The sequence below is a fragment of the Myotis daubentonii genome, chromosome 3 (assembly GCF_963259705.1).
Source record: "Myotis daubentonii chromosome 3, mMyoDau2.1, whole genome shotgun sequence".
NCBI classification, from domain to species: Eukaryota; Metazoa; Chordata; class Mammalia; order Chiroptera; family Vespertilionidae; genus Myotis; species Myotis daubentonii.
In genome coordinates, this window is record NC_081842.1 from 183,526,490 (window position 1) to 183,549,135 (window position 22,646).

The window sequence follows — 22,646 nt, forward strand, 5'->3', positions numbered from 1 at the left end:
GGTTGTCTGACTCCCTCACTAAGTTACAAGCTCCATGAGGGCAAGATCATATTTGTCTGGCCTCATGATCAAAAACCCATGTCCAGCACAGTATCTAGTGTACAGAAACACCTGATAAAATATTTTTGAATGAATGAATAAAAAAGAGTAACTCAAATCATTTTCTAGATTCTATTTTTTAAAGTCTAAATTTATAAATAACCTAGGAATTGAGATATTTATAAGATATTTATAATTAACCTTGCCTTTTCCTTTACTGAAATCAATGATGGTTGCTCAAAAAAGATACCTTGCCATTGTAACCATAATATTCACTTCTAGGCCATCTCTGACACTGCTCCAGGTCAGATCAAAGAATGCTTCTGCTTAAATGGTAAAGGTAATAAGGGGGGCGGGGGGCAATGTGGCTCTGGAGCTAGACATGTAAATCCAAATGTTGGTTCTAATGAACAATAAATCATATAATTTCTGAGTCTATGTTTGACATCTATAATACGGGATTAATACCTATCAATAGAAAGCATCTATCTAGGATACAATGTATATTAGAAAAATATTAGTTTTCCTTAAATTTGTCATATTCTTTTCTTCAAGTTCTGACTCAGATACCATTTTCTCTATCAAGCCCCAAATTCTCCAGCTAGAGGAAATTTCTCCTACTCTCTTATAGCAACTACTAGAGGCCTGGTGCACAAAATTCGTGCATGGGGGAGGGGAAGGTCCTCTCAGCCCATCCTGCACCCTCTCCAATCCGGGACCCCTCGGTGGATGTCCGACTGCCGGTTTAGGCCTCATCCTGGGAATCAGGCCTAAACCGGCAGTCGGACATCCCTCTCACAATCCAGGACCACTGGCTCCTAACTGCTCACCTGCCTGTCTGCCTGATCGCCCCTAACCGCCTCTGCCTGCTGGCCTAATCGCCCCTCACTGCGCCCCCTGCTGGCCTGGTCACCTCCATCTGCCCCCCTGCCGGCCTGGTCACCCCCAACTGCCCCTCTGCCGGCCTTGTTGCCCCCAACTGCACCCCTACTGGCCTGGTCACCCCCAACTGACCCCCTGCCGGCATGGTCGTCCCATGCAGCCTACTGTTCAGTCGTTACTGTTACTGTGATGGCGTCCTGGACAATTTGCATATTCCTCTATTATTAGTATAGATAGCTATCCTTGGCTTTATAGTTCTTGTTTTTTTTGTGACCAAACCATTACCATTCCTATCAGACTAAGCTCCTATATCTTTTTCATCTTTGAATGCCAAACTGTATTAAGTTCAATAGATGCTTGCTAAAATGAGTTTAAAACAGGTATGAGAAACCTAAGAAAAGCAAAATTTTACCATTTCTGCAGTAGGTTTTTTAAAAATTTTCTAAATCTCTAGGCTTTCTAGGGCCTACTATGTGTCTTGTACTTTACATATGTAATTATTAATCTTCAAAAGAATTCTGCAAGATAGGAATGATATCCATTTTATAAATAAAGAAATGTAAACTCAAAAAATGACATCATAGCTTGCTCTAGGTCAGTGATGGCGAACCTATGACATGCGTGTCAGAGGTGACACCGAACTCATTTTTTGGGTTGATTTTTCTTTTCTTTTAAAAAAAATATATTTTATTGATTTTTTACAGAGAGGAAGGGAGAGGGATAGAGTTAGAAATATCAATGAGAGAGAAACATCGATCAGCTGCCTCCTGCACACCTCCTACTGGGGATGTGCCCGCAACCAAGGTACATGCCCTTGTCTGGAATCGAACCTGGGACCCTTCAGTCTGCAGGCCGATGCTCCATCCACTGAGCCAAACCGGTTAGGGCTGGGTTGATTTTTCTTTGTTAAATGGCACTTAAATATATAAAATAAATATCAAAAATATAAATCTTTGTTTTACTATGGTTGCAAATATCAAAAAATTTCTATATGTGACACGGCACCAGAGTTAAGTTAGGGTTTTTCAAAATGCTGACACGTTGGGCTCAAAAGGTTCGCCATCACTGCTGTAGGTCATAAAGTAAGCAAGCTGGGATTTTTGTTAGGACTCTGACTCTAAAGCAAGGTCTATATATTATTAGACACTCATCTTAATGGAGTTTTATGTAACTAAGACATTAGACAACTTGACAAAACACTACACTTTTAAAGTCTAACCTTCAAATGCCCTTCGCCTGTGAGGAATTCAGAGTAACCAGCATCAGTGGCCAGCAAACCTACGAACTGCATACTGGGCCGTTGTTGTATAAAGGCTTCAACAGCTTTATCTGTCACATGCTTTCTCCCAGAAACGTCCAGGGAGACCAGGTTGGGTAGGATATCTTTTTGTTCTAATAATCGAAGAGCTATGTCTGATGTAAATTGCTTATCATCTGATATATCAAGATGATTCAGATATTTTAGTTCTCGAACAACATCCAGTATCTGAGTAGTTGTCATTTTTAAACATTTTAAGTGATGCATGGTTAGAGACTTGAGTCGGTCTTTGCAGGCCAGCAGAGCCGTGATGTCTGTAATTGAGGTGTTAGAAATATCCAGGCTCTCTAATCTTGGCAATGAGGCAACTTCAGCCAGGTCTTCATTGTAAAAGAGAACGTTGGTGATGCTTAATGCTCGAAGGCCAGAAAGCTGGTTGAAGCACCGCTCGTAAGGATCTTCAAGGGACAGAGTTAATGAATTCAGCACCAGGCACTGGAGATTTTGCTGGATCCATTTATTACTGCCAAGCCCGCTGATGATGTCTGTAATCGTGATGTCAGCATTCACACCTGTTGCATCAAGTTCCACTAACTTGTGATGGCAGAAGGCTTTCCGAAAAGCAACAGCAGAGATCTTGGCTTTGCGAATGCAAGCTCTCTTTAAGCGCATCTGGTTACCCCTAAAAATACCTACAGTTCCATCATTCAGGAGACCTGGAAAAAAAAAAAAGCAGCACTTCAACTTCAAAAAATGGTTAAAGAAAAGCTAAAACTTCTAGCATTCTTTACATTTCCAAAGCACTCCCATGTGACAATGTTTCATTTAATATATATATAACAATTGAGCTAGGTAAAAATATTATCTATGATTTATAGATGAGTAAACAGGGGCTCAGAAAAGTGACTTTCCAAGATACCAGAGCTAGCAAGTGGCAGACTCAGGACTGTGGTACACGTTACTAAAACTAACATCTGGTTCTTCTCATCTTCCTGAACACATAGACAACTACATTTCCCAGAACACCCTTGGAGTTAGATGGGGTCTGTCCCTAGTTCTGGCAAATGGGCTGTAACCTGAAGCACCTGAGACCCAGTACATAATTTTTCATTCTATCTTTTCCTGCTATGACAAATGAGGAGCCTTCAAATTCTAGACAGTTAACCTTTATTAGAGTGGAGCTTCCATCAGCCTATGTCCTAGGGTGACCATGGAGCAGAACCCTCCATGAATTTGCAGCATTTAGGCATCATGAGTGAGGTCTAAACTTTGTGTTATACTACTAGTTCTGGGGGGTAAATTTGTTAGTAATGCATTTCTAGACTATCCCTTTATTAAGTCACTATAACACATTATTAAACACATATCTACATATAAATATAGTTAGCACATATGTCTATAGTTCATTATTAAACTACTAGTTAACAAGATCTAAAATATTATTAAAAGGATCGAGAGCAGTGGTTCTCAACCTTCCTAATGCCGCGACCCTTTAATACAGTTCCTCATGTTGTGGTGACCCCCCAACCATAAAATTATTTTCCTTGCTACTTCGTAACTGTAATTTTGCTACTGTTATGAATCGTAATGTAAATATCTGATATGCAGGATGTATTTAGGCAACCCCTGTGAAAGGGTCGTTCGACCCCCAAAGGGTTGCGACCCACAGGTTGAGAACCGCTGATCTAGAGGTTATAGTCCCTCCCTGTCAGATGAACTCAAATAAAGTGAGCACAGTAACCTCTTGAAGTCCCTAAGAGATAAAAAAATAATAATAATTTGTTAGAGAACCAAGATGGCGGCATAGGTTAACGCCGGAGTTTGCTGCTTTGAACAACTACTTCAAAAGTGAAACCAAAAAATGGAAGGGACATCACCCAGAACCACAGGGGCGCTGGCTGAGTGGAAGTCCTACAACTAGGAGGAAAGAGAAACGCATAAGGACACTCAGAGGAGGCGCAGTGCTGAAGTCAAATTCTGAGGTGCGGAGTGCACGGAGCGGGCTGGCGGCAGAGGGCGCGGTTGTTGTTTTCAATCGGGAGGGAGTCGCAGACTCTGAGCTCCAGATCCGGGCGAGTCTTTAGGGACCCAGACTCAGGCGGGAGAAGCGGGACTGTCTGGCTTCGGTCAGAGCCAGTGCAGCTTTCTCTCTGAGCTTTGCAGCGGGTGCTGGGACTCAGAGAGGCAGAGCCCCTTGGGACAGGACTGAGAGCCGCCATAACTGCTCTCTCAGGCCCACGCTGTTGATCCTGTTCGACCCGCCCTGCCCAAGCCCTGCACAGAGGCATTTGCCGGATAGCCTCAGGCAAAGGCTAGATTAGCACCTCCCTAGAGGACAGAAGTTCTCTCACCGCTGACACAGCTGAATCTCATAGCCACTTGGCCTGGAGGTCAAACCCTCCCTGGAATTAGCTACAACAAAGATTTATCTATAAGACTGCGAACAAAGACCACTAGGGGGTGCACCAAGGAAGCATAACAAAATGCGGAGACAAAGAAACAGGACAAAATTGTCAATGGAAGAAATAGAGTTCAGAACCACACTTTTAAGGTCTCTCAAGAACTGTTTAGAAGCTGCCGATAAACTTAATGAGATCTACACGAAAACTAATAAGACCCTCGATCTTATATTGGGGAACCAACTAGAAATTAAGCACACACGGACTGAAATAACGAATATTATACAGACGCCTGACAGCAGACCAGAGGAGCGCAAGAATCAAGTCAATGATTTGAAATGCGAGGAAGCAAAAAACATCCAACCGGAAAAGCAAAATGAAAAAAGAATCCAAAAATGCGAGGATAGTGTAAGGAGCCTCTGGGACAGCTTCAAGCGTACCAACATCAGAATTATAGGGGTGCCAGAAGATGAGAGAGAGCAAGATATTGAAAACCTATTTGAAGAAATAATGACAGAAAACTTCCCCCACCTGGTGAAAGAAATGGACTTACAGGTCCAAGAAGCGCGGAGAACCCCAAACAAAAGGAATCCAAAGAGGACCACACCAAGACACATCATAATTAAAATGCCAAGAGCAAAAGATAAAGAGAGAATCTTAAAAACAGCAAGAGAAAGAAACTCAGTTACCTACAAGGGAATACCCATACGACTGTCAGCTGATTTCTCCACAGAAACTTTGCAGGCCAGAAGGGAGTGGCAAGAAATATTCAAAGTGATGAATACCAAGAACCTACAACCAAGATTACTTTATCCAGCAAAGCTATCATTCAGAATTGAAGGTCAGATAAAGAGCTTCACAGATAAGGAAAAGCTAAAGGAGTTCATCACCACCAAACCAGGATTATATGAAATGCTGAAAGGTATCCTTTAAGAAGAGGAAGAGGAAGAAAAAGGTAAAGATACAAATTATGAACAACAAATATGCATCTATCAACAAGTGAATCTAAGAATCAAGTGAATAAATAATCTGATGAACAGAATAAACTGTTGATTATAATAGAATCAGGGACATAGAAAGGGAATGGACTGACTATTCTTGGGGGGGAAAGGGGTGTGGGAGATGTGGGAAGAGACTGGACAAAAATCGTGCACCTATGGATGAGGACAGTGGGTGGGGAGTGAGGGCGGAGGGTAGGGCGGGAACTGGGAGGAGGGGAGTTATGGGGGGGGAAAAAAAAGGAACAAATGTAATAATCTGAACAATAAAGATTTAATTAAAAAAAAAAAAATAATAATAATAATTTGTTATACCAAGAACTAGTAAGGTTTCAAACTGAAAAAAAGAGATAATCTATAAATTCAATGTGAGATAATAAAAATGTTAAAATTATTTGACAAATATTTTAAAGGAGCCACCATAAAAAACGCTTAAGTGGGCAATTACAAACATGCTTGAAACAAATTAAAAATGGAAAGCCTCAGCAAAAAAATAAAAGACCTTAAGAAAAAACAAATGGAAATTTTAGAACTGAAAAATACAGTAATAGTTGGGTTCAACTAGAATGGAAGGAACAGAGGAAAGAATCAGTAAACTAAGAGATGAAATAATAAAAATCACTCAAATCTAAACAGGAAAAAAAATACACTGAAAAAAAAAATGATCAGAGCTTTGTGTGTTATTGAATTCCCAGGAGAGGAGAAAGAGGGCAGGGTTGAAAAAGTACTAAAAGAAGTAATAGCTATAGACCTATGAGAATGCTCAAATAAAATATTGTAATAACAACAAAGGCTGGCAAGTATGTGGAGAAACTGGATCTGTCCTATATTGCAGGCAGGAGTGTAAAATGGTACTACCACACTTAAAACAGTTTGGCATTTTTCTTAAAACCTAAACATACAACTATCAAACAACCCAGTAAGAGCACTCCTGGGTATTTATCCCAGTGGATGAATGGTTATACAAACAGATGTACTTGATAACATGGACTACTACTCAGAGATAAAAAGAAATGATTGATATACATAACAATCTGGAGGAGTCTCCAGAATAAATCCCAAAAGGTTATATACTGAATGATTCCACATATATAACATTCTTGAAATGACAAAATTACGGAAATGGAGGACAGAAATGGTTGCCAGAGTTTACGGAGGGGGAAGGAAAAGGAGAGAAGTAATTGTGGCTATAAAAGAGTAACATGGCCCTTGCTGGTTTGGCTCAGTGGATAGAGCATTGGCCTGTGGACTGAGAGGTCCCAGGTTCGATTCCGCCAAGGGCACATGCTGGGGTTGTGGGCTTGATTCCCCGTAGAAGGCGTGCAGGAGGCAGCCAATCAATGATTCTCTCTCATCACTGATGTTTCTATCTCTCTCTCTCTCTCTCTCTCCCTTCCTCTCTGAAATCAATAAAAATATACATTAAAAAAATAAAAGGGCAGCTCTAACCAGTTTGGCTCAGTGGATAGAGCGTAGACCTGCGGGCTCAAGGGTCCCAGGTTCGATTCCGGTCAAGGGCATGTACCTTGGTTGTGGGCACATCCCCAGTAGGGAATGTGCAGGAAGCAGCTGATCGATGTTGCTAACTCTCTATCCCTCTCCCTTCCTGTCTGTAAAAAATCAATAAAATATATATTTTTAAAAAAAGGGCAACATGAGGGATCCTTGTGGAGATGGAAATTTTGACCATATCAATGTCAATATCCTGGTTGTGATACTGTACTATGGTTTCACTACCACTGGAGGAGGATATCATCTGTATTATTTATTACAACTTCATGCGACTCAACAATTGTCTTAAAAATACAAAGTTCAAATCCAGTTTCTCCAATTTTAAAGAGATCACTGAAGAAAATTTGTAAGTGTTGACATGGAATTAAGGGAATTCCATTTCATGGTTTCAAATTTCTTGCTAAGAATAAGTGACAGAAGATCTGAGAAGAGCAAAAAACATCTGAAACAATTATTAGGAGCACTACTAATGATCAGAGAAACACTCAAGAATTCCTAGGCAGTGCTGAGGAGCCTTAGCTTTGTATTACTGAACTGCCTCCTCATCATTCAGGTCTCAGCCTAATTATCACCTCCTTGAAAAAGCTTTCGTTCATCATCCAAGCTAAAGTAGATGCCTCCCCTCCCCCGCCCCCCGAAAATGATGTTCTTTTTCCCTCAGAGAATCTATCACAAGTTGTAATCCTATATGTTTATTATGTCTCCGACTGGACTATACACCCCATGCAAGCAACATTTGTGTTTAATATTGTACACTCAGCACCTGACATAGTGCCTGGCATGCAACAGGTGTTCAATAATTACCTCCTCTGGCACGTCCTTCTTAAAAATTTTATTTCTATTGAGCCTCTTCTGCACTCATTAGTAACTCCTTTCACACTAATGTTAAAGATTTCTGTTAAGGATGCTTGTAAAAAACAAAAATGGGAATAGACACTTAGTTAAGATCAATGTTTACCTTGTTTATGCCACAAATTAAATTTTCATATATTTTTAAATGTTAGTATTGTTTTTACAGCTCAAATTTCAGGCTCCTAAGTTAATTACTGATTTTAATCTTAGTGACTATCACAATGCCTTTGGATATTGTATACATACATTTAGTAAAATGGGTTACCCCTTGATTATTTGGGTCAGTGTACATTAAGTGAATTTTTCTAATTACAAAGTTTAAGGGTCTATAATTCAAATTAATGGAATTAAAAGAGCAAAGAAATTTTAAAAAAGGAAAAAAGAGAGACTGAGATTTAGAAACCAGTCCTGTGTTTGAGTCCTGGTTCCAATATTTATTTGCTATTTGACACCAGACAAATTACTCCACAAATCTAATATTTCTAATCTGCAAAATGTGAATACTTATATTTCCTTCACAGGGATTGCTGAAAAAATGAAATAAGACAATATACATAAAAAGCACTTTGCAAATTGAAAGCACTATACAAACATCATTAACTATATTTGAAAGAAATCTTTCTAGATCTTTTCCTTCTTTCAAAAATAAATATACTGAAGAATCATTTGTCTTTTTCCATGACCAATAATTGTACTTGCTACAATGCATTTAAGCTAAATTTTCCTTTGCTGTCATTCGATCTGCTTGGATTGTAGTTGACAGCCTGCCCCTTCAGATTATCAATTCTTTTTTGGTTTTGCTTTGTTAATCCTCACATGATATTTTTTTAAATTCCTTTTCAGAGATAGTGGAAAGGAGAGAAAAAGAGGGAGAGAGAGAGAGAAAGAGAGACAGAGATCAATGTAAGGGGCACATTGATTGGTTGCCTCCCACAGGTGTCCCTACTCAGGCTGGGGATGGAACCTGAAATTCAGGTACTTGCCCTTGACCAGGAATCAAACCTCAGACCCTTACTGAACAGCCGACGCTCTGACCACTAAGCCATGCCATCAAGGGCAGATGATCAATTCTTAATTTGCCAGGGTCAAAGAATCAATATGTTCTAAATGAGGGTTCCTCAATGAGTTCTTTCAATGAATAAAATACAGAAGCATTAATGCAAGGAATTTGCCCCAAAGCATTTTTTATTTCTTTCTGCTTTAGTCTATGGATAGCTGAGGTAACCAGCAATATGACTTCAAGATAAATGGGGTATTCATCTGGGACTATAAACACTCAATCATTTAGAAAGTCTATTTAGTTATTCAAGGATGTAATCCATGTTTCAAAGGTTTCAATTTAATCCCATACCTGAACATGTCACGGTGTATCAATTTAGGTAAGGTAGGCAGTATAACACAGACACATTAACATTAGATGGCAAAATTCTTATTCTGATTCATAGAAAATTTTGAGCACTGAGACACAGATAGAATGAACAGAAATTATGGTAAGAAAATTATAGAGACAAACCAAGATGGCGGCATAGGTAAACACCGGAGTTTGCTGCCTCGAACAACCACTTCAAAAATACAACTAAAAGATGAACGGACATCATCCAGAACCACAGGAAGGCTGGCTGAGTGGAAGTTCTACAACTAGGAGGAAAGAGAAAAGCATACCAAGACTCAGAGGAGGCGCAGTGCTGAAGTAAAATACTAAGGTGCGGAGTGCATGTGGAACAGGCTGGCGGCTGAGGGCGTGGTTGTCATTTTCAATCGGGAGGGAGTCTCAGGCTCTGAGCTCCAGTTCCGGGTGAGTCTCTAGGGACCCAGACTCATACAGGAGAAGCGGGACTGTCTGGCATCACTCAGAACCCTACGGGAGCTTTCTCTCCGTGGGGCTTGCAGCGATTACTGGGACACTGAGAAGCAGAGCCTCGGAGGGCAAGACTGAGAGCAGCCATCATTGCTAACCCCACCCTGTTGATCCCGTGGGACCCGCCCTGCCCAAGCCCTGCAGGGAGACTTTTGCTGGATAGCCTCAGGCAAAGGCTAGATTAGCACCTCCCTAGAGATCCAGGAGCCAGGAAGCCCAGAGGTCAGAGTGGGACCATCCAGTTTGCAGCTCCGTGGAACCATAAAAGACACACTCAGGGGGCAGACTCAGTGAGCACCAAAGCCCCATTGAAGCAAGTCTAGCCCCAGAGAGGTGTCTCCAGCACAGAAGTTCTCCCACTGCAGACACAGCTGATTCTCACAGCCAATTGGCCTGGAGGTCAATTCCTCACAGTGATAACTACAACAATCAAGGCTTAACTACAACAAGACTGTGCACAAAGCCCACAAGGGGGTGCACCAAGAGTGTCTACCTCAGGTAATTGGGACACTTAGCACAGAAAGGCACTCTAGCGACACAGCGAAGCATAAAAAATGCAGAGACAAAGAAACAGGACACAAACGATAGAATTGGAGGAAAGCAAACTGTTGGATATAGAGTTCAAAACCACACTTTTAAGGTCTTTAAAGAACTGTCTAGAAGCCGCTGATAAATTTAATAAGGCCCTCGAAAAGACTGGTGAGACCGCTGATAAATGTAGTGAGATCTTCAAGAAGACTGGTGAGACCGCCGATAAATGTAATGAGATCCTCAAGAAATCTAATGAGACCCTCGATGTTGTGATAAAGAACCAACTAGAAATTAAGCATACACTGACTGAAATAAAGAATATTATACAGACTCCCAACAGCAGACCAGAGGAGCGCAAGAATCAAGTCAAAGGCTTGAAATACGAAGAAGCAAAAAAAACACCCAACCAGAAAAGCAAAATGAAAAAAGAATCCAAAAATACGAAGATAGTGTAAGGAGCCTCTGGGACAGCTTCAAGCATACCAACATCCAAATTATGGGGGTGCCAAAAGATGAGAGAGAGCAAGATATTGAAAACCTATTTGAAGAAATAATGACAGAAAACTTCCCCTACCTGGTGAAAGAAATAGACTTCCAAGTCCAGGAAGCACAGAGAACCCCAAACAAAAGGAATCCAAAGAGGACTACAACAAGACACATCATAATTAAAATGCCAAGAGCAAAAGACAAAGAGAGAATCCTAAAAGCAGCAAGAGAAAGAAAATCAGTTACCTACAAGGGAATACCCATACGACTGTCAGCTGATTTCTTAACAGAAACTTTGCAGGCCAGAAGGGAGCGGCAAGAAATATTCAAAGTGATGAATACCAAGAACCTACAACCAAGATTACTTTATCCAGAAAAGCTATCATTCAGAATTGAAGGCCAGATAAAGAGCTTCACAGATAAGGAAAAGCTAAAGGAGTTCATCACCACCAAACCAGTATTATATGAAATGCTGAAAGGTATCCTTTAAGAAGAGGAAGAAGAAGAAAAAGGTAAAGATACAAATTATGAACAACAAATACACATCTATCAAGAAGTGAATCTAAAAATCAAGTGAATAAATAATCTGATGGACAGTATGAACTGGTGATTGTAATAGAATCAGGGACATAGAAAGGGAATGGACTGACTATTCTTGGGGGGGGAAAGGGGTGTGGGGGTGAGGGAAGAGATTGGACAATAATCGTGCACCTATGGATGAAGACAGTGGGTGGGGAGTGAGGGCGGATGGTGGGGTGGGAACTGGGTGGAGGGGAGTTATGGTGGGAAAAAAGAATAACTAATATAATAATCTGAACAATAAAGATTTAATTAAAAAAAAGAGAAATGAACCACTTACAAGGTCAAAAAAAAGAAAACGAAAAAAAGAAAATTATAGATCTCGGAGAGAACCAAGATGGCGGCATAGGTAAACACCTATACTTGCTGCCTCTCACAACCACATCAAAATTACAACTAAAAGGCAGAACAACTACCACCCAAAACCGCGGGAAAGCTGGCTGAGTGGCAGTTCCATAACTAGAGAGGTGAAGAAAATGCACTGAGACTGGTAAGAGGTGCGGAGGCACGGAAAGAGCTGGCACCTGGATGTGCTTCACTTTTAATGGGGAGGGAGATACAAGCTCCCGCTTGCTCTGAACTCCAGTTCTGGGCGAGATTCTGGGGGACCCAGACACATACAGGGAGAAACTGGACTGTCTGGCATTGGGACAGGAACGCGAGGGCGGCTTTCTCTCAGAGGTGCTCACAGCGAGCATTGTTCCTGCATGGGGGCGCGGGACGTGGAGAGCCGGGGAACTCTCTGGTGCAGGGCTGACTGGCAGCCATTGCTGTTTGCTCTGCCCTGGTGATTCCCAGAGACCCTGTCCCACCTAATTTACAACCCCACCCAAGCTGTTCGCATCAGCTTTTGCATATGCATGGCCTGTCCTTTCTCTGCCTAAAACCTGTCAAACTGCAGCTGGGTCAGAGAGCCCCAGAGCTTCCAAAAGAAGGCCCAAGGCCCTGCTGGCCTTGCCTCACAGCTGGGCCTCATCTGGGCCCTTCCAAACCAAAGAGGAGGAATCTGCAGATGTCTCTGTAGCTCCTGCTGGGCGGCTCCAGACAGTGGCTGACCTTGCACTCCTTGGAGATCCAAGAGCCAGTGTACCCAGTGGTCAGAGTGAGACCATACTGGATTACAACTCTTCACATACATAAGAGTAACACTAACAGCAGACTCAGTGAGCACCAAAGCCCCACTGAAGCAAGTCCTGCCCCATAAGGGTCTCTCCTGCGCAACACTATAGACACAGCTGGTCATTACAACCAATTGGCCCAGAGGTCAATTCCTCCCAGTGACACCAACAGCAATCAAGGGTTAACTACAACAAAACTGTGCAAACAGCCCACAAAGGGGTGCACCAAGAGCGTTCACCTCAGGTAACTGGGGAGGCTGAGCCACTGGGCCCTATAGGACACCAACCACACAAGGCCACTCTATCAACTCAAGGAGACTTAGCAGCTACTCAGTACATAAAAACAAACACAGGGAAGCAGCCAAAATGCGAGACAAAGAAACAAGTCACAAATGAAAGAAATGGATGAAAGCAAAATACTGGATATAAAGTTCAAAACCACAGTTATAAGGTTACTCAAGAATCTTCTAGAAACCTTTGAGAAATTTAGTGAGACCCTCAAGGATATGAAAAAGAACCAATTAGAAATTAAGCATACACTGACTGAAATAAAGAATATTACAGAGATCCAACAGCAGACTAGAGGATCACAAGAATCAAGTCAAAGATTTGAAATATGAAGACGCAAAACACACCCAACTGGAAAAGCAAAAAAAAAAAAAAAAAAAAAAAGGATCCAAAAATATGAAGATAGTGTAAGAAGCCTCTGGGACAACTTCAAGCGTACCAACATATGAATTATGGGGGTGCCAGAAGAAGAGAGAGAGCAAGATATTGAAAACCTATTTGAAGAAATAATGATGGAAAACTTTCCCTACCTGGTAAAAGAAGTAGACTTACAAGTCCAGGAAGCGCAGAGAACCCCAAACAAGAGGAATCCAAAGAGGACGACACCAAGAACACGTCATAATTAAAATGCCAAGGGCAAAAGACAAAGAGAGAATCTTAAAAGCAGCAAGAGAAAAACAGTTCCCTACAAGGGAGTACCCATATGACTGTCAGCTGATTTCTCAACAGAAACTATGCAGACAAAAAATATACAAAGTGATGAATAGCAAGAACCTACAACCAAGATTACTCTACCCAGCAAAGCTATGATTTAGAATTGAAGGTCAGATAAAGAGCTTCACAAACAAAAAAGCTAAAGGAGTTCATCACCACCAAACCAGTATTATATGAAATGCTGAAGGGCATTCTCTAAGAAGAGGAAGAAGTAGAAAAAGGTAAAGATAAAAAATTATGAACAACAAATTGACAACAAATATGTATCTAGCAACAAGTGAACCTAAAAATCAAATGAATAAAAAACCTGAAGAACAGAACAGACTGGTGAATGTAACAGAATCAGGGGCATAGAAAGGGAGCAGACTGACAATTCTAGGGGGGAAGGGGTTGTAGAGGGTGCGGGAAGAGATTGGACAAAGAGCTTACACCTATGGGCAAGGTCAGTGCTGGGGGGGGGGGGAGGCCTGGAATGGGGTGGAAAACGGGTGGAGAGGAGCTATGAGGGGAAAAAAGAGGAACATCTGTAATAATCTGAACAATAAAGATTTAAAAAAAGAGAGAATTATAGATCTCAATAAGTAAAACTTCAGCATTAGGTTCATATTATTACTAGTGGCCCAGTGCACAAAATTCGTGCACAGAGGGTTGGGGGTGTCCCTCAGCCTGGTCTGCACCCTCTCTAATTTGGGACCCCTCTGGGGATGTCCGACTGTCGGTTTAGGCCTGAGGATCGGGCCTAAACCGGCAGTTGGACATCCCTCTCGCAATCTGGATTGCTGGCTCCTAACCGCTCACCTGCCTGCCTGCCTGATTGCTCCTAACCACTCTGCTTGCCGGCCTGCTAGCCTCCAACTGCCACCCCTGCCAGCCTGCTTGCCCCCAACTGCCACCCCTGCTGGCCTGCTTGCCCCCAACTGCCCTCCCTTTTGACCTGATTGCCCCCAACTGCCTCCCCTGCCAGCCAGCTCGCCCCCAACTGCTTCCCCCCACCGACCTGATCGCCCCCAACTGCCCCGTCGGCCTTCTCGCCCCCCATCTGCTCCCCGTACTGACCTGCTCCCCTCCAACTGCCCCCCTGACAGCCTGCTCACCCCCAACTGGCCCCCGCCAGCCTGCTCGCCCCAACTGCCCCCCGTGCCAGCCTGATCACCCACAACTACCATCCTGTGCTCACCTGCTTGCCTCCAACTGCCCCCCCCCGTGCTGACCTGATCGCCCCCAACTGCCCTCCCCTGCCAGCCAGATTGTCCCTAACTGCCTCTGCCTCGGCCCCACCACCATGGCTTTGTCTGGAAGGTCTCCCGGAAGGCCTCCCAGTCTAATTAGCATATTACTCTTTTATTAGTATAGATTAATATTTTAAAAATATATTTTATTGATTTTTTTACAGAGAAGGAGAGGGATAGAGAGTTAGAAACATCAATCAGCTGCCTTCTGCACACTCCCTACTGGGTATGTGCCCTTGGCCGGAATTGAACCTGGGACCCTTGAGTCCTCGGGCCGATGCTCTATCCACTGAGCCAAACCGGTTAGGGCTAGATTATTATTTTAAATCCTCACCTGAGGATATGTTTTCCATTGATTCTAGAAAGAGAGGAAGGGAGAGAAACACTGATGGGAGAGAGAAACATTGATCAGTTGCCTCACACTTACCCTGACTGGGGATCAAACTCCCAACCTGGGTATGAGCCCTGATTGGGAATCAAACCCGTAACTCTTCGATGTAAGGGTGATGCTCTAACCACTGAACAACACTGGCCAGGGGAGCATCAGGTTTATTTTAATAAAGACTATTAACAATATCATTAGTCCTTTGAATTTGGTAAATAAGTAAAAAATTTGTAAATGTAAATAATTTTTAAAAATCATTATGCTATTAGAAAAATATATTATCAATTTCGTTGATTCTTTCAGAGAGGAAGGGAGAGGGATAGAGAGACAGTAACACTGATTGGCTGCCTCCTGCACGCCTCCCATTGGAAATTAGCCCACAACTTGGGCATATGCCCTGAAAGGGAAATGAACTGGCAACCTCTTGGTTCATGGGTCAACACTCAATCACTGAGCCACGACCACACCAGCCAGGCTGATATTACCAATTTTAAAAGCATTCATGGAACATTTTTTCCAAAACATTTTATTATGAAAATTTTTAAACACAGAAAAATGTATGAAACTTTATAAAATTGTGACAAGAATTGGCAATGTGTTCTTTTGCATATTAGTAGTATCCCCTCTTGATTATTTGAAGGTGGATATGATTTTGACAAAGAGATTAAATAATTTAGAATACTTTTTGGTGAATAATGCAGGTAATCACATTGGGGTAACACAAATGGGGGCAGCAGGTTACTTCTCTGACCCTCAGTTTTCTCATCTGAAGGCAGCTTGAAAAGAAGTAGTAGAAAACACGTTTTGATCAAGCATATAGCCTCTCCAAGTCACTACTCCAGAGGATAATTATCTAGTTAGAGTGACTTAAAAACAACTTGCATTATTTTATTTAAAGCAAGCATGTCAAACTCAGGCTAACAGCCTAACAGGAATCAAATAAATAAGGTTTAAGCTTATGTGGGCCACAAAAAAAACAAAAGCTTCAATTTTCATAGAAAGATAGGTTTATTTTGATAGAGACATGCTGAATACAAAGGGCTGAAATGAATGAGTAATCATTAACACAAAATAATAGAACATTTTAATAAAAATTAATTAATATTTTTTCTTGAACATTAACTTACCAGACACTGAATAACTGCACAAATTAATAAGCATAATGCAAATAAACCTATTTTTCTTGTTCTCCAAAAGCGAAGTATTTCCTGTTGCACACACCAAACAAGTCAGTCCAAGACTAATGATGTGGCAATCAGCTACTAAAATCTTCGCTGCTAGTATTAGTGCAGAGAAATGCTGCGCCTGCATGTAAGGCACGTAAGGAAAATGAATGCAACACAATTATAGTAATCAGTCATTAGCGAATGTTGTAGTTCATTATTAATAATTATATATAACAGGATATTGTAAAAATTAAGTTACGTAATTTTTATTAAAATGTTTCTTACATACTGTTATATTGGCGGGGCCCCAAAAACATTCATTGTGGGCTGCATGCTGCCCATGAGTTTGACATGCTTGATTTAAAGCATTTGCCACAGTACTTTATTATACAACTAGTGGCCTGGTACACAAATTAGTGCTCATTGAAAGGAAATTAGTTAGAACAACTATTTTAATATTGCTATTCACCCTTTCTCTATAATAGAAGTGTCAACCAAATTCATGATCAACACTGACAGATGGAAACACGCGTGTGATTGGTGCCAGTGAGAGCTTTACATGCATTGCTATGCACGAGTCAACTTAGCCTCTTATAGATATAGAATATAGTTACTTAATTAGACCTGCTTTCTGATTTATCTAAACTTTTTCCAGCCCAGTGAAGCACCCCAACTTCTCTTTCAGGTCATTGTCAGCAACACAGCAGTAAATATCAACACGAAGCAGATTATTATTGTAGATGAGGCAGGGAGAATAAAGGGTAAAATATTTAACTGCATCAATGTTTGACTATATTCTGCACAGTGAGAAAACCTGAAGTCATTTTCAAGGTCCACCATTTCTTACTTCTTTTCAGTCAGGTCAAGTTTCTAAGCTTTCTAAATCTCCGTTTTCCGGCTAAATAATAGATAATACAATTCCACTGAGTCTCCTATCTACCTACTCCAGGACTTCTGTGAGGATCAAATGAGATGAGGTACGGGAAAACACTTCACAGACATTTGGTTATAGTTGAAATGTTTCCACCTGGCTATAAAGCAAGTCATGTTCCTGGAATGAAGAAACTGAAAGGAGCTAATCGTCGCTAAGGAGAAGAAGCCGGGCGTTGCTACGTGACATCATTACCCAGACGAACACTTAGCATATTAGCCTTTTATATAGATAGATAGGTAATAAGCATTCAATCAATACTGTTAACTGCTATCATTAGGAATCTGGCAAAGTTAAAACTTTAGTTAACATATATTCTTTTGATTTACAAGACTAGTTGTACATATACTTAAATATATATTTAAATGGAATATGCTCATATATATTTAATGTATTAAATTTAATATGCTAAAGATAATCATTAAATTGAAACTAGAAAGAAATGTTAGCACTGTCATAATCTCTAAAATTGCTGGGGAAAGTTGAACAAATAGAAGTTTAACAAGTTCAATGAAGGAGGTGGCTGTGGCGGTGGGGCCCCAGGCCCAGGCCCTGGGCCAGGTGCCCCCATGGCAGGCTCGGAAGAGCTGGGGCTCCGGGAGGGCACGCTAAGGGTCCTAGCTGCCTTCCTTAAGCGGGGCGAGGCTGCCGGGTCCCCCATTCCAACCACACCCAGGAGCCCTGCCCAGGAGGAGTCAACAGACTTCCTGAGCCACCTTCAAAGATGCTTTCCTTGTTCTTTGGGTCGAGGAGCAGTTCCCCTTGAGTCCCCTCGGCCTTGCTCCCTGCCCCTTCGCCCCTGCTATGGTTCGCAGCCTGGCCCAGCGACTCCAGACGTCTATGCCCTCGTGACCCAGCGGCTGGAACAGCTGGTCCAAGAGCAACTGAGATCCCCACAGAGCCCAGAGTTACAGGGTCCCCCACCCACCGAAAAGGAAGCCCTGCTGCGGAGGCTGGTGGCCTTGCTGGAGGAGGAGGCAGAAGTCATCAACCAGAGGCTGGCCTCGGACCCTGCCCTGCGCCGCAAGCTGGCCCACCTCTCTGCTGGCTCCTTCGCCCGCCTAGTGGAGCTGTTCTCCAGCCGGGAGGGCAGCCCTTGCCCCAGCCGCGCACGCCCCTCCTTGCGGTGCCCCGGGCCCCACCATCTTCCCCGGAGCCCCTGGCCCGCCTGGCCCTGGCCATGGAGCTGAACCGGCGCGTGGCCTGGTTCGGGGGCACCCTGGCTGGACTCAGCGTAGAGCACGTGCACAGCTTCACGCCGTGGATCCAGGCCCAGGGGGGCTGGGAGGGCATCCTGGCCAGCTTCCCCGTGGACTTGAACTTGCCCTTGGACTAGCTCTTCCTCAGCAGCTGTTACAAGATTGGCCTTCAGGCGCCAGGGCCCCTTGCATGCTTCTCGAGCCTTCCTCTTCTGCTCAGGGCTGTGAGTGGTGGCTGCCCACCCTGCTTTTGCCAAAAAGAAATGGCTCAAATTTTTTTCATATTAAAAACTTGTTCAAAGGTTGAAAATAAAATAAAATTGTTGTGCAGCTTTGTAAGGGATCTTGAACTTTAACACATATAGTACCTATTGAAATTTACCTTAGTTCCCTTGACAGGCTGGAAGAATTCAAAGAGACTACAGCCTTGAGCAATTTAGAGAAAACGAAGGAGTATAGAAGTCTTCTTTTTTACTAAATTATCCCAAAGTGACTTTGTTACAGGCTTATTTATCTTACCCTTCCTTGGCATGCATTATCTATATGTATGCTTTAAATATATATATTTAAATGTATATACCATTATTGCCATCTAGGAGCAGGGATGCCTATAATGTGAGTGTAGAAAATGTTGTGTGGCACAGGAAAAGAGCGTAGACTTGGAATCAGACATATCTGCATTTGAACCTGGATTCTACCATTTATTAGCCGTGTAACCCTTAACAAGTTACTTCTCTGAATCTCAGTTTCGTTATCTGTATATAAATGGGATAATAATAGCTTTCTTATATAGTTTTTTGAGAAAATTTAAGGAAAACATATAATGTAACTGGCATGTAGCAAGCAATCAAAAAATGATATTATTGTCATATTTTCATTCTACAGTACTTTATAGTTGTAAAAAAAATTATATTTCCTACTGTAAGATTTTATAAACACTATATAGAAATGTATTTTATGTCTTTCTTTAAAAAAAAATATATTGAGTTTAAGACAGAGAGAGAAAGAAAGAGAAAAAGAAAACTGATGTGTTGTTCCACTTACTTATGCATTCATTAGTTGCTTCTTGTATGTGCCCTGACCAGGGATTGAATCCCCAACCTTGGCATATCAGGAAGACACTCTAACTAACTGAGCTACCTGGCCAGGACCTAAAGGTATTATATCTCTTCAACTTAAACCTTAACCAGAAGTAAGAAATATACATAACCAGAATCTCACAGATGAGACTTCCCACTTTATTTTTAGAATTTGTTTTTTAAGACAGAAGTACTATGATTTCCCATTAGCTATGATTTCCCATTTCAAAGGTCAAAAGCAGAAACAGTGTTTCTATAATATTATTTATTGATCCTCCCACTGCCAAATCAAGATGTAAGGTGTGTTTTTTATTGATTCTCCCACTGCCAAATAAAGATGTAAGGCACATTTTTTATAGAAGAAGGAGAAGGAGAAGGAGAAGGAGGAGGAGGAGGAGGAGGAGGAGGAGGAGGAGGAAGAGGAGGAGGAAGGGAGAAAAAAAAGCAATTTGCCCAGATTAAAAAAGAAAAATGCTTATTCCAAATTACAGAAAAGTGGCAGGGTAGGCAAAAATAAATAAAATTATTTTCCTGGAATTGGGCTCATCTGGCCTTTGCTGTTATTTCTAAGAAAATAATTAAATGACCACAGTAGCACTTCAAAACCCAGTGCCAATTAACAGCACAGATTTTTGTTTTCTCTGACTGTATTATTTTTTTACCATGAAAGGCCATGGTCTGAAGCAGTCGATCAGCCACTTCCTGTGGGAATACTCCAGGTTCTTGCAAACACAATGTTCCATCTTGTCTTGCTGAACAGAACTTCTCAAGATGTGTAGTCAGGAAATTCAAGCAGATATCAAGTAAGGAATAGGGAGATGCCTCCTCCTTGGAGCCCAGGATGAAACATAAAGGAAACACAAAAGCCAACAAGTTAGTTTCCAGAAAAGTAAAGAACAAAACATGCATTTCCACATTCAACAAGTATTTTCACTCAGTGTGTTACTGTTGTAACTATTTATTTGTTGTAACTAGCTATTTATTAATTATAGGAAAGAAGCCAAGGGAGAAGCTAGACATTATAGGTATGTCATTTGGCCATCTTCATCAGGAAACTGCAAAATCACACTCCCCAGAGAACCACCAGCCCATTTCCTGCAGATTGCTGGGGGAAGGGACTGGACAAAGGGGAGGATGGGCTCATGCACAGGGAAGTTGAGATGACATAGGGAAGGTACTTGCTGTCAGTCAAACTTGAGAACAGAAATCAATAGCTAAAAGGGACGGAGCCAATGCAAGCCTGTGACAATTTGGCAATATATAATCCCCCAAACAAAGGAATCTGCTCTCTCTTGGCTCTTGGAGCTTTTGGGTTGGGGCTCTCTTGGCTCTCTGGTTCCTTTGGCTTTGCTCCTGCCCATGTTTCCTCCATAACCATGTGACCTGTGGGCCCACACACAATGGACTAATGGACTGCAGCAGGGAACACAATCTAAGCTAGCTTGATGCTGGTCTGGACACTGCTCCTATATGGAGTGAAAATTCTGGACACTAGCTTTGCTGAAGCTATGGCTATACTTCTTCCTTAGGGGGGCGAAGGGAAATGGGACCGTGGAAACTCAGGGGTTTGATTTCACAGAAATAACACTTTCTACAACATCCCATCCTCCCGTGTGAGTCTCAGAAAATTCCTTTTCTCTGGATATTGCAAGAAGCCCACTCCCAAGAGCAACAGGTGGTGCACTGATAACAAGTGCACCATATGCTAGATACTTTTTTAGGCAATATAACATGTGACCATATTCTTAAGAAGTAGGAGAAGAGTACATTTATACAAAGATTTACATAAAGCCTATTAAATACTATAATAGCGGGCATATTGGGTAGTGTGTACCAGGTGTACCGGTTAATAATGCGGATTTTTTCCAATAGATGGAGTTACACATAAGTTGATATATATGCGATTTGATATGTATGCTATTTTGTTGTATTGACAACAAGCTTCAAAACTTCATATGTCAAATTTTCTGAAGGTGTTAATATCATAGATATTTTTATGCTTAAAAATATCGAATTTCATGCCAAAAAAAAGAGCATTTGTAGGAAGTTTTAATTCATTACTTTATTTTTGAAAAAAAGTGCTGCTGAATACTTCGGGAAGCTTATGGTGAACATGCTCCATCTCAAGATACTTGTGAATGCTGGTTTAAACGCTTTAAAAGCGATAATTTCAATGTGAAGACAAAGAACGTCCAGGTCAACCGAAAAAGTTTGAAGACCAACAATTACAAGCATATTGAATGAAGATGCGTGTCAAACTCAAAAACAACTTGCAGAAAGATTAAATGTTACTCAGCCAATGTTCCGATCGTTGACAAGCAATGGGAAAGATTTTAAAGGAAGGAAAATGGGTGCCACATCAACTGAACGAAAGACAAATGGAAAACCGAAAAGTCATCAGTAAAATGTCGCTTCAACGGCATGAAAGAAAGTCTTTTTTGCATCTAATTGTGACTGGTGATGAAAAGTGGATTTATTTTGAGAATCCCAAATGCACAAAATCATGGGTTGATCCAGGTAAACCATTAACAGCGACAGCAAGGCCAAATCGCTTCAGAAAGAAGACAATGCTTTGCGTTTGGTGGGATCAGGAAGCTGTGGTGTATTATAAACTTCTAAAACCAGGTAAAACCGTTAATACTGATTGCTACCGACAACAAATAATCAATCTGAATCACACTTTGGTCGTAAAACGACCAGAATGGGCCAGAAGACACAGCAAAGTAATTTTGCTTCATGATGACACACCATCACACACTTCAAAACCAGTTAAAGACACGTTAAAAGATCTTGCCTGGGAAGTATTAACCCACCCGCTGTATTCACCAGATCTTGCTCCTTCAGATTACCACTTGTTCCGATTGATGGCACACGCACTTTCTGAGCAGCACTTCAAAACGTACAAAGAAAATTGGGTCTCTGAATGGTTTGCCTCAAAACAAGAAAAGTTCTATTGGGACAGTATCCACAAATTACCTGAAAGATGGGGGAAATCTGTAGCTAGCGATGGACATTACTTTGAATAAAGCACTTTAGATGTTTCTCTTGAAGTTATCGTGTTTTCTTTGATTACAAAATCCGCATTGTTAATCTATAAACCTAGTAAGCATGAAGCAGGGAGCCCCAATAAGTCAAGAATGGTC

The 22,646-nt window shown here is 41.6% G+C and overlaps 1 protein-coding gene and 1 pseudogene across 2 annotated transcripts in view; one reads left to right on the plus strand and one right to left on the minus strand.

The window, feature by feature from the left end:
- The window catches only part of ZYG11B (zyg-11 family member B, cell cycle regulator), an 82,556-nt gene that overhangs the window by 37,363 nt on the left and 22,547 nt on the right, over positions 1-22,646 (minus strand). The window contains exons 2-3 of one of the 2 annotated variants that reach the window (XM_059689559.1): positions 20,166-20,331; positions 2,141-2,895 (exon numbers count right to left, since the gene is read on the minus strand). In XM_059689559.1, the coding sequence (XP_059545542.1) occupies positions 2,141-2,895; positions 20,166-20,331 (921 nt within the window). The remainder of the gene's footprint in view (positions 1-2,140; positions 2,896-20,165; positions 20,332-22,646) is intronic. The other variant, XM_059689560.1, reaches the window with a different exon arrangement.
- LOC132231071 (bcl-2-like protein 12) lies at positions 17,707-18,744 on the plus strand (annotated as a pseudogene).